This window comes from Macrobrachium nipponense, chromosome 7 (assembly GCF_015104395.2).
Source record: "Macrobrachium nipponense isolate FS-2020 chromosome 7, ASM1510439v2, whole genome shotgun sequence".
Taxonomy (NCBI): domain Eukaryota; kingdom Metazoa; phylum Arthropoda; class Malacostraca; order Decapoda; family Palaemonidae; genus Macrobrachium; species Macrobrachium nipponense.
The window spans coordinates 86936369-86949921 of NC_061109.1; the positions used below are offsets into that span (position 1 = coordinate 86936369).

Genomic DNA, 13553 nt, shown 5'->3' on the forward strand with positions numbered 1-13553 from the left:
ATATATATAGATATAGATATAGTATAGTAGATATAGATAGATATAGATATAGATATAGATATAGATAGATATAGATATAGATATATAGATATAGATATAGATATAGATATATAGATATAGATATAGAGATAATATATATATATATATGATATAGATATAGATATATATATATATAGTATATATATATATATATATAGTATATATATATATATATATATATATATATATATATATATATATATATATATATATATATATAAAATATAGATATATATATATATATATACATATATATATATATTATATATATATATATATATATATATATATATATATATATATATATATATATATATATAGATTTTGCCATTACGTAATTGAGACAGAAAAAGAGCTTTCAGGATAAATAATGAAAATTAATAGTTAGTGAATGGTTTGATAAAATGTTTGGTTAATATGATAAACTTTAGCATTCAGACCAACAGAGATTGACAGTGTGGGATTTTGTAAATATTTTGGTAGTTTGAAGGATGCCAGAAATGTGATCAGCAGTGAAACTTGTTTTGGAGGAGGACTGATGATTTGTCGTAAGAAGTGAATTTAAATATTGGCATACAGTTTGAAGAAGTAGTAATTGGCATATTTGCTCTCACCCACTTTTCCTCTGACAGGGCAAAGTGGTCAGATCAAGGGAAAGATCCACTCTTCACTTCGTTCACACTTGGATTATTGTAATTTCCTTAATTCTTTCTTAAAAATTTACGACTATCTACAATAGTCACTAAGCTTTTGTAAATTGGTTGATGCCTTGCATTATATTTGTAATAAGTAATTGGCCAAATAAGCTTCAAGTGCTGTAGTTTATGGTAAGCCACAAAGAGTTGAAGCTTATGTTTGAATTGATAAAGTGCATATTTAAATTTACTAGAGTGTATATGTACTGCAATTGAATAAATTCACAGTTCTGCTGGCTAGTATGCCAAGGTCTGATCTGCAGTCTGAGGCAAGAAGATTTATGCTCTTCAGTGTAGGCTATGGTCTGGCAAAGACAATAATTATAGTGTATGAAGTTTATGATTTCACAAGAGGAAACTACCAAGAAACTAAATTGTGGTGTTGGCTTTAGAGACAGGGAAATGCACTTATGAATACAGTAGGACAAATTTAAGTGAAATAGAGCAACTTACTTTATTTCTATACAAGTACCAAAGTCTGATAATTAATCATTATATGATCAGCTTTTAGTAGGGACAGTATCTGTTTTGGAAAGAAAAATAAAAATTAGCCTTAGCAAGAATTATATTTATTGCAATACTTTTCTATCGGCTGTGTTCATAGTATTTATTCTTTTAATAATTTCAAGATTTGGAAAATGCTTGATCTACATGATAATGTATGTTAATTATTTATATATTAACCCATTGCTGGCCCAGTTTGGATCTCACAATAGCAAATCTAATTTAGATCTATCTAGATGAAACAAATATCAGTAGTTAACATACTTTGACAGATAAGGAAGTTTAATAGCGTTTGTGATCGCCTACTCTTCATTTTCATTGAGGATTTTCTTACAGATCATGCATTCCAAGTACAGGTAGACGATATTTACTCCGAGAAATTTAGATTGGATTATTTGAGAGTTCCTCAAGGTATTATTCCTAGTAGACTACTGTTTCTCTTCACCCTTACTGCCATTGTGATGCTAAAAATGTTTCATATGTGAATGATTTTTGCTCTATTTACAATGCTTCTTCTATCAATGAATTGTCTGAGGGTAATGCTTCTCATAGCCATAAATAACATTATTAGTCAGTTACATACAAGGGCTAAAATATTTAATATTTTATATGTGGGTAATCTCTGCTGATTTTTCCACTGCTTCAGATTTATGATGTGCTTATACTCGTAGCATTTTCACAGTGGATACATAGGCTTTCTATGTGGGCATTTCAGTTATGTCTCGAGTATTAAAGCTGTAATGTTCTATAGATACAGTACTCTGTATGGTAGAAATTAAATTAAGATGTTGAGCTGAAAATGAAAGGCATCTGGATACTCATTACTCAAACCATAACTTGGTTAACTTTGTTTCTTTTACGAAATTCATAACATAAGCATCCGAAGATATGCACTTCACTGAAATTTCAGCTTATAAATGCAGCTGGAAGCAGAAAGGTCTTTGGATGGTGTTTTCAGTGGAGCTAGACCTATATCCTTTGTTATTTTATTCAGTAGTATTCTGGGACCTTTGTTCTTAATGTTATGATCTACCACCTTGGAAATAAGATAGATCAATTGATCGTTGCCCTTAGTTGGTTAGCACTTGGTGCCAAGGCTGGCACCAAGGTTCTTGATGAAAAGGTTGGCTCCTGTATTTTAATAAAGGCAGGGATAGAATTTCTCATATTGTATTCATTGAAGGTTGAAGTTGCTGGAAAAAAAAGGGAGGCAACATCCTTGGTATTCAGTGTGTTAATGATTGTAGGTAGATTGCTCCTTCCTGTGGGTAGTAAAATAAATGTTTGGAGAGGCAAGTTGTTGTCACACCAACAGGGTCAGGGTATCCAACCTTGGCATTTCAGTGGTGCATGATGTCCCACCTCTTCAGAGTATCTGGAGTAGGGCTGGAGTATCTTTAAGCTATAGTTGTTATGTGGGGTCTTGTCAGTTCTTACATTTGAGCTGAATTGTGAGAGAAATTGATGCATTTTTGTTTAATTAGGCAAATATCCCTTGTTTCATATATTTTATGAAAAACTGGATTTTTATAATTTACGGGGTTACCACTTGTAGCAGGCTGTGTGTGACACACTATAGTTGGTAGTAAAGGGTCTTTGTACTCCATGTGAAACAGCTCCAGTCCCACTAACTTTTAAGGAGAAAAGACCACTGTGCATGCACAGCTTGCGCTCCACTGGCCCAGAGGGTAAAGAAGGCTTCTCTGTTAGCTAACATCTTGAAGTGTTTGCTGACAACCTTGAAGTCCTGTTCCTCACATTGACAAACAGTGGAGCAATAATGGACCAATCAAATCATGGAGCCCTCTGTTCGTCATTGATATATAAATGATGACACAATCTCAGTTACACTCACCAATCCTTGTCCACTCCACATAAGGCATAATTGAAATAGATTCCCAAACACTAGCACTATGTAGGGGAAATATACAAACCAAAATATAAAATGCAAAGTATCTTAACACTACTAGGCAAGAAAAAATAATATGCTGTAATAAACAGCTAAGATATAAACAGAGAACAGGGAAATATTTACAGAAAACACAAACACATACTGTTAAGGCATAGAGAGTGGGTGAAACTTATTTTTAAAAATTTACTTATTAGCCTAAAGCAAAAATTATTTACTGACTTGAACTAATCCAATGAAGGATAAGCTTATTTTCCAACAGAGGAAAGCAAGTAGTATTCAGGATAACATAGAAACAGCAAGAAAATCTCTCCAACAGAGAAAAGCAAGTATTCAGGATAACATAGAAACAGCAAGAAAATCTCTGTGATAAAACAATGCTAAATTAGTGATAAATGCACTCAGTACTAAGCATGACACATCAGAGTGAAGCAAGGAATGAACAAGTATGTCAGTGATAAGATAATGGATGATATATAACAATAGTTGAAAAAACTAAGCAAAGAAGCACAACCCACTCCAAAGGAGTCAGACAGAGGAACAGCTTTCATTTTTGGGAAATGAATTGCAAGCTGAGCATGTGAAGTGCGTCTGTCCTCCTTGTAAAACCTTTCAAGGTTGTTTTAAAAGCCCGTTTCACACAGAGTAAAGCTATTTTTATGATGGATGGGTTTGTAACCACAAAGTTCATATTATTCATATGCAGGTACTGTATTAATATTAAAACTAGATTGCTTTTCAGACATACACAAAGGTGTAGTATTGTCAAAATAAGATTGTGATATCTTTTGTAGTTTATATAAACTTGATGAATTAGAATGATCTAGTGTACAAGGTTTGCAAAAATAATTAGGGTAGCGGGATCATGAATCTGTACATTATGCATTGTAGTTATCTTTGTACAAGTACGTAGTAAAGAACTTTAGATTGTTGGCTAGTGAGAGTACTGTATATCATATGATAATGGTAAAGGTTACAAGGTAAATAATTCAGTATTATATTCCTTATTTCAAGATAGTGAAAGTTAATTTTGAAGAAGGCAAAATGTAAGTAAGATAAATATCCTTGTAATATATGGCATTGGTATACATCAGATGATCAGACATTGCATGCTTTTTCAAATGTTTTCTTAACTGCACAGGGAAGTTTGCTTACTTTAAATGGAAAGTTAGTCCGGCAAGACAAAATGATGATGGTACGGCTCATATTCTAGATTTGTTCTTGTGTCACTGGAACCCTTCCCATTTTTTTTATTAGTGTAGACAACTTTGACATTTCTGTTTAGCCTCTAGTTTCATGATAATCGTAATTGTGGTTCTTTATCAACAGCATGATTTTTAAACTGAAAGGTAGCCTTGACTTAGTTTACCAATGTATTTCAGAAGAGAAGTGGGCTTCAGGTGTACAGTGACTATTAATTTAGGGAAATTAGGTGTGGAACTTTTGTTTGGTAGCCATTTGTTTATATTTTTGATGGAGGGTAAGATTTTGAAGGAACAATATTGACCTATTGGCACAGCTCACTGGATTGAATACCTTGTAAGAGTACAGTAGTATTTCATTTATTCAGAAAACAAGACGTACTTATTTTCTCATTTATTAATAAAACAAGACTTACTTATTTTCATGTTGATTGATTACAGCCATCAAAGTGGGAAATAAATGCATCGACTGAGTTTGTGCTCTTGAGTATTTTGACTCCACTAAAACCTGAAGTCCATGAAAGTTTTGACATTTGTTCCATATGGTTACTTGTTTAAATATCTCACACTTCTAATAGTTTAGTGTTTTCGTGTGTGAAATCCAATACTGCACTGCATTCTTTTTTTTTTTCCAAAGAGAGTATAGGAACATGGTTTATATTAATACATATCTGGATAGTAAGGTGTTTTAGTCATATAATAGGTTGATATATTTGTCTTGCCTTGTAATCAGCACATGAACTGTAAGCCTCTTTCCCATGTAGTTAATAGCATTTGTTGCAAATGTTATCCCCTAATGCTCTTGTGATTTATGGGAACAATTTTGTTGTAACAAGACATGGAAGGCATGTGGTTTTTATTGATACGAGTTTGGCCCTTATCCTTAATTTTGTTTAGTGAGATTTGTGTGAAAATTCATTCAAACAACTGATGTTCATCATCTTATTCAGAAGCATGTTGTCATTTTTCAGTTATTTCCTTGTTTGGTGTTTGTTTTCATGTTTTATGATTTGATTTTGGAGAAGGATGATGATGCTTCCATTATTATAATCTTGCATGACTACATTTGGTACATTGAAGTGTGCACTGGTGCTGGATTTGATTAATATATATACTATATTGCTAACTTACTACTATGGTCACTGACTTTGACTTTTGCAGTAGGTAAATGATTAGCAATTAAGAAGTCACTGCAAACTAAACCAAAACTTATATAATAAGATAATCTTCACTTGTAGAAGTATGCACACTGTATTGCACAGTATCATCATTTTACTTTGGCACTAGCTATTCGGGTTTATTATTAAAAAGCTTTTCATGTGCTACTATGATAAACATAAAGAATTCTACTGGATATGATTAATTACAAGGAGTGGGTATTCACTAAAATGTGCAGCTGTTGCTGCCTTGATTTACACTACAGCCGTACAGTTAATGAGAAATTGAGACAGTTCTTTCGAGTCTGTGATATTGAAATATGTATGAGCAATGACGAGGAACAGAAATTTAAGTTTAGGATCTCATAATAGATTTTACTTTTGGTTAGAATAAGTTTTAATTTACTTCCTGTGCCCGTGTTCAATAGATATCAAGAGAGCAGAAAGCATGAAAGTTGACTTGAAGAAGCCGAAGCGCACTCCCAGCTTCACTACCCGAAGAAGAACTCAGAGCTTCCGGAAACATAAGCGAATGGAAAACATGGCCAATCTGCCCCCCGTTGAACTCCAGGGATACTTGGAGAGAAAACAAGAACTCCAGAGTGGAGGAAAGAAAGCAACAATTAGATCATGGAAGACATTTTACACTGGTAAGACCGTGATTTTTTCATCTCAGAATGACACCTAGTGTATTAGGCAAAGAAGAATGTTATTGAAGGGTTGAGTTATCTCATGTGAATATTGTTAAAAATATCAGCTGTAGACTTTTGCTTTAATAATATTATAAAAGTGCTTTTATTAACTTTGAATGGTCAATTTGTTTTCCTCCAGTTCTTTGTGGACAGTTGTTGTGCTTCTTCAAAGATGAGGAGGACTTTTATGACCAGAAGGCAGCATCACCACCCATTTCCATACATCAAGCCAAAGTTGAAGTTGCTGAAGATTACACTAAAAAGAAGCATGTCTTTAGGTAAGAAAGAAATTGAATTGTTACTGGGAAGAATGATCCATCTTGCTGGAGACTTTGCTAGTTTGATTAGTATGATGTTCATGAGATCTGCTATAAATGGAAGTCTGTTGAAATTACAGCAGTCAAGATTGAGGAAAACAGCAGATAGTACCAGTGTTTCATATTTTATGTCCCTTAGTCATAAATATTTATTCCTTGCAATTCATGCATAGTCAAGGTTATTATCATAATTGTTTGACAAGCAATCATGACTTGCAAGATCACAAGGAAGGCTACTGATTGATGATGTGCCCCCTTTTTCTTCTCAAGGATTATAACTTCAGACAATGCAGAGTACTTGCTGCTTGCTGAATCAGAGGAGAACCTCAGTGAATGGGTCACAAAACTTGGATTCCATGCCCAGCTTCCACCATCCATGCAGCTGATGTCTTATGACAATCATAAGGTTAATTCTACATTGATTCTTTCACATTTATTTAAGCTATAGGTTTATAGTATCTTGATTGTGTAGTAAGTGTAAGTCATATTTCACAGGTGTGTACTACAAGTAGAACAACATAAAGCAGCATATTATTTTTTCCACTGAGCACCTTGCTTAACATTTTTAAGTTTATTTAATTAGTATTTGATATACAGCTGTGCATGTTGTAATTTTTTAGAATGTTAGCCATTTTGTTGGAAATATTGCATGAATGTCTTTGTATGTAGAAAATTTGAAGTGTCAGACATTGCTATTTGCTCTATATGCTACAGTATTTACATCACCGTTAATTGTATAAATACTTCTTAAGTTACCCTACATTGTTTTAAACTTATTTATATATAGTTTAAACTGTATGAATACAATTATCTTTCAAGGTTAATCTTGGGGTCTTTTGAAAAAATTAGACGATGAATAATCATGAAATAATCATAGCAACGACAGCTAATAGTCATGAATGAATTGCATAAAGAACATCAGGAGGGGGAGGAAAATTGTAATGGAGGTGAATAGGAATTAAATTCTGCATGAATACAAGTACACAAGTGACATGCTTTAGTCTGAGCTCAACAAAGGGGCTTTTTCTGGCATCAGTTGCCTCTTAAATGGTTTTATTGTTTAAGTTAGAATTCATTCAGGAAATTTCGGCATGCGACTTCTTTCTGACTGGTAATTTTAAGAATTTTGTCTAAAACACATTTTACACTGGTCAGTTGTGCACTGCATTAGCTATTCAGGGGAGACTTCATTAGTAGTTTTTAATACTTGTTTAAAGCAAGTTGATTTTTTAAAGTTATCCTAGTATATAAGTATGGCTACATTTGTACCTGTGTATCAAATATCACAGTCAGTATAAACCTGGTAAAATAATAATGATGCCATGACTTTTAAAATCACTTGCTTTTAGTAGTGTTAAAAACCTTGATAACTGAGATCAAGTGATCTTCCGTGGTTCAGGATGTATTTTGCATCTTGGTTATGTTTTATTTTATTTTATCTCTTTCTCTATGTTGAAACTGGCACATCTTTTTCAGGTGGATCAAACATCCAGTGAATCTGATTCCCCCTTACATAGTCAGTTCCCAATTTAGTCAAGATGGCTTTTTGTGGGATGATTTTTGTAAATTTAAGCAAATCTGCTTTTTGTAAATTATTGTGTTCCATGCTGTAATAATAGTTTTTAATAGTCTTTAACAAGAAAATAAGTATTTGATGATTCACACTGTAAATATTTTAACTTATTAGTGTTATATGTCTTCCATTCATAGGCATTTAATAATGTCAATTGTTTTAATCACAAATTTAACAATATGTACAGAGAGTAATTTTGACATTAGTTGCTATCCCCCACCGTGTACATCGTTTAGTTTTCATTAGTAATTTCTTAAATCTTAGTCCTTTCATCCAACACATACTGTAGTTTTCTTGTGGCTCAGTTTGACAATTACTGTACAGTATTTCCTTGGCCTGAATCAGCACTGCATCACTTTCTCCACATTGCAGTCCTTTTTGTTTGGGACACTACATTGAATTTATTTTGTTCCATTTGCTATAGTTTTCATTCACTAAATTTTCTCTCACTACCAACAACTCTGATATTCAAACAATTTCTCTTCTCTAATTGTTCAAAGTCTTATCTTATGCACACCCTTTATTCAGTTTTAATGTTATGTATTAGGACATGTAAATGTAGTGTCACGGTAGTCACAGCTCTGTGTCCATGAACAGTTTTGATTACCGTAGCTTTGTCATGTGCACCTATTTTCCCCCTTGATTGAAAAGATTGAATTCACGGCTGTGGACCCGTGCTCTGGTGTTTTTATGTTTGGTGCCTTATGTGCCTGTATTATGTGTGGGGTTGTGTCATGTTGGAATGTTGCATGTGACAGGAAGGGGATGTGGGCAGCGACATGGTGGCAGTTCCTTCTCGGGACTCAGATAACTCGTCAAGTCAGTCTACTCCTGAGGTCCATCACCGTGGGGTTATCAGTTCTCATCCTCAGGGAGCGGGAGGTGGTTTAGATCCTACAAGGCCTCACTCTCAGGCTCTTGATAATCCCCTGTATGCCAACCTGGAGCATGTAAGTATGATGTGTGCATGTGCAAAGTCCTATTTGTTAAATGTAGCTTATTCTGGTTATGCCTTTTATTTTGCCACTGTTCACTTCAGTATACAGTACACGTATTGCGTTTGTCTTTGTGGTTCTTTAGGTCTTCTTGTAGTTTTTGATATGATCACCATAGAAGACTAAATGATTGGAAATAGTTTTAAATTTAACTTGGCAAGCATTATTGGCCATTGTTTTTTATATATATACATAGGTAGTGGGAGTGGAAAATTTGTAGTAATGCAGTTTTTATTCTTGTAGATTGTTACATAATACTGTATATGTAATTACTAATGCAATTGAATTCAAAGGTTTTTTAAAACTTGTCCATTCTGGAATCAATTGCATATTATCTTGTAGTCTTACTTTTGTTGGGTGATCTTGTTGATCAGATATTAACTTCATGGTATGGGTGGAAGGACACTAGCTTTTTTGGGGTTTGGAAAGGCAGTTGGTAATATGATGCCAACAGCTAACAGGTTAGCATTTATGCAATTTGATACTTTGTAACAGAGTATATTACTACAGTCAACCCCTGCTATTCACACTCATGATTTGTGGACTTGCCGGTTTGTGGATTTTTCTATGGAACATATACGTATACACATTAGTATACATGGAAAATTTGCCTGTTTGCTTTATTTTTCACTGAGAAATATTCACCAATTACAGTATTTTCATATAATTTTTGTGACTAAATGAGCTTTTTGTGATAAAACTTTTAAAATACTCTGGCATTCTAAGCATTTTTAGAGGGGTTTTAAGTATTCAAGGATTTTAGCTATATGTGGGGGGGGGGGGTGTGAATCACACCCATCTCCCCGAGAATACATGGGGTCCACTGTAGTATACAGTCCTGGTATACTTAGCACATGGTGTTGGTATGTATTCTCTTGGGTTTTTTGTTGGTGCTACAGTGTACAGTAGTATTAGTAATAAGAGTATGGTACTATATAGGTTAGTTACCTACATAGCAATTTCCAAAAGTGTTTGAAGCCTAAAATTAAGAGAGCACAAAGTGAAGTGACTCAACCATAAAATTAGATTGTATTTCTTTTTATAGTTAAATATCTTCCCAGGACATGGGATTAATACTCTTCCAGTTGTGTTTCTTAAAAGTAGGCAGTTTGGTAACCTTTTCTTGAGATATTACAACGATTGTAAAATTAAACCTATATTAAGTAATGAAGTGGCCTTAATAAAATGGAAAAGCAACAACTTGGGTATAGTTCATCAAAGATGTACTTGAACTACTAGGAAATAGCAGTGTCGGGTTACTAAACAGATATTTATGATGCCTGAATAGAACTTGTGCTTCTCTAAATAGACAGTACAGGCATACGTATACCGAAGATTCTGAAATATTTGACTGCAAAATGACTAGATCCATGAAGGGTTATGTTGTTGGATAAATCAGAATTAAAAAAATATTCAGTAATGTTGCAAGTGTTAATAGCTTAAGTTAACCTGATGCCCAAGAGTTAAATTAGGCATAGTCTAAATCTCAAAGCAGTAGTGATAAACCACAGAACCGTTGAATTGTCATTTTGGATCATGGAGGGTAAAATGTACCAAATAAAACAGTATCACATTATCTTCTGCCTAGTTAGAGAAAGTCTTTTAGGTACAGTTTTAAATACCTCTTTATCTGTTTTTTACAATAATTCAAAGTACTACTCTGAGGATAGCTAACAAATTACAGTATCTGCATCTTTTGCCCAGAATACGAAGGCACAAAATGGTAAAGTAATGCTATCCAGAAACAGAGTAATATAAAAGATTAATGATGCTGAATATCAGAAATAACTCGATGCTCCCACATAAAAGGAGTCGATGCTGAGGGAGAACCCTCTAGACACTTACATTCTGGGTGCAGAATCTTGGTTAAAGATAAGTGTTTGAACTTTGTTTTGGATGAAATCTTGCTTCAAACATTGCTCATTCAGAGATGTTTAGTATAGGCGTTGTATTTATTGAATTGGACAGAGTCAGGAAAGATATAATGACAATTTATTTTTTATAGGTACGTATAGTGTTTCTCTAGTGTCTGTCTATAAATTATAATACGTAGTCACATTCATCTTTGTGGTTAAAAGGGAACATATACTTTTAATGGGGGACACTAATATTTCTGCTGCTATACTTAATGAGCTGTTGTTTTTCAAGAGACTTGGAATTTTTATACATTACATTTTACTGTCAGATGCAAGATAAAACTAAACCACCAGTCCCACCACGAGGAAGTACTAATAGCAATCGGTCTTCGAGATCATCATTAGGAGATGATGGCCCAATATACCAGAATAGGATCTCTGTTGTTCCATCTTATGGTTAGTATAATATCCTCAAAATATATTTTGTCTGTAGATTTATTTTTAAGTAATAAATTTCTTTCTTGTTCTTTGGAATCTTTAGAAACCAATTTTATAGAGAAAATTTATTTATATTAAAATTTTTTAAATATTTTAGCATTTTAAACAGGTGCTGTTTTCTGAACATCTTTTAAAATGTAAAAGTATGTTTTTGGGGTTGAGGGAACCAGTAAACTTACAGCTAGGCATAATAAAACACAAAAGGATAGCTTTCTTAATGAGATGTAAAAATTGCCTCTTGGTAAAGTTGAAGAAGTTGAACATTTCTATGGGGAGAAGATCAAAAGAAATAATGAAAAGTAAAAGACAGAAAGTAATGTAACTAGGATAGAAGGGACTTGCATACAGTCCAGTCTTGATGTAATCACAAGTGAATCTTTCTTTTCTCCTTTTTTTCTTATGGCTGATTATATTTGGACAGCTTTCACTATCTTATTTTGTTCATCACAAAAAGAAATCCAAAATTATTGAAGACAAATTTTTCATCAACTGTTTACTACAATTTTCAGTAAACAAACCTGATGAGTACCTAGTTTCCGTGTTTATCATTTTGTTTTGTAATAATGTATAGTTTTTTCATAAATTGATTATGAATTTAATGTCATTTGTCATTTATATGCCACACTAAGAAGTATAGAGGAATTGCATTTTGAAATAAAATAATTTATTAGTAATTCAGCAGCCTGGAGTATTTACTGAAGCACTTTTGATTTTTTGTATGAAAGATGAGACTGTTAAATTATCTTTTCTTTTCTGCTGCAGAAATAACAGAAAATACATACCAGAACTACCCACCTGACAGACCCAATGGTCATCGGCGTGATATTTCAGAAAACATGAATGGTGATGGTAAGTACATACAGTCATTTCATTTGGTATTGTATACCTGTATGTCAGAGTGTAGATACCATGCCTGAAGTCATGCACAAATCTTAGAATTCACTCATTAAAGTTAAATGTGGTTTGAACTGCACCTTTCACAACAAAAAGGTGATTTTGCATTGCATGTAATAAAATTTTTGATACTGTATATTCTCACCTTGAAATTATAGTACAAGCTGTATTAGTATTTTAATAAAGATTGCCATCCAACCAGAGGATTGGAAGTTTTTATTTGACAATTAGTAGTCTTAAAACTTGTCTTGATCAGATAGCCAATTTTAGCTCTATCCAATAAGAGGGTTCTAAATACTGTATTTTATGGTTGAAAAATTAAATGAAATTTAATAAAGGGTACAGTATTTCATGTTATCAGTTGAAACACTAACAAGGGTACAGTAGGACTTTAAAAGGTTATAGCTAATTCATTTTGTAATACTGAAAGCACTTACTGTATACATAGACTTCATTAATTTTTAGTCTTTTATAGGTAGTCTTTATACAACAGATTTAAAACAGTTATGAAACATTGTGTAACCTAGAAAACTTATATGAAATTGTTGCTGTATTCAGGATTGTCGTAATCAGATTTGAGAACTTGAAAAATGGCAGAGGTAATACGGGTTTATCATTGAAAACAAGCTTTGTTAATACTGTAATATGATTACCATTGAGAGGTAATGCTTAGCATATTGACATTTTGGGTAGTTAATTTAAAAATTAACACTTCAAATTAAATTTGTTTTGTATTTATTCAGACATGAGAATAGTTTGTGCTACAGAATATGATGAAACATTAACATCACATAAACTATTTGAAATAACCTCTTTCAAGTAATATAATTTATAGTTACATATTTAGATTTTTGGGGTTACATTCGCAAAAATTGTTAGATTTCAGTGTGAGCAAGATTTGTGAATATGTACAGTACAATTGTTTAATGTCTTTATTGCATATTGTTTAAAGTGTGTGTGTTTTATTTTGGTACATAGAAAGTGCATCAGCTTTTTATATTTAGTAACACTATTAAGTGTATCTGATTGCTAAAAAGATGTGTACAAATTACAGCATTTCTGGGGCAAAATTTGTATATAAATTATAACCAGTCAATGCACATGCTTCAAAACATCATTTAAGATGTTTAGTATTTTCACAGTGGGAAAAAAGTAAAAGATTTGGTGAGGAATGTTGGCTAATGTATGAAAAACTAAATTTGTTTTGAAATCAAAATGTTCC

The 13553-nt window shown here is 32.8% G+C and overlaps 1 protein-coding gene across 1 annotated transcript in view; it reads left to right on the top strand.

The window, feature by feature from the left end:
- The window catches only part of LOC135217639 (uncharacterized), a 37782-nt gene that overhangs the window by 13956 nt on the left and 10273 nt on the right, over nucleotides 1-13553 (top strand). The window contains exons 8-14 of the mRNA XM_064253605.1: nucleotides 672-731; nucleotides 5935-6156; nucleotides 6338-6476; nucleotides 6786-6921; nucleotides 8847-9038; nucleotides 11269-11395; nucleotides 12200-12286. Coding sequence (XP_064109675.1) covers nucleotides 672-731; nucleotides 5935-6156; nucleotides 6338-6476; nucleotides 6786-6921; nucleotides 8847-9038; nucleotides 11269-11395; nucleotides 12200-12286 — 963 coding nt within the window. The remainder of the gene's footprint in view (nucleotides 1-671; nucleotides 732-5934; nucleotides 6157-6337; nucleotides 6477-6785; nucleotides 6922-8846; nucleotides 9039-11268; nucleotides 11396-12199; nucleotides 12287-13553) is intronic.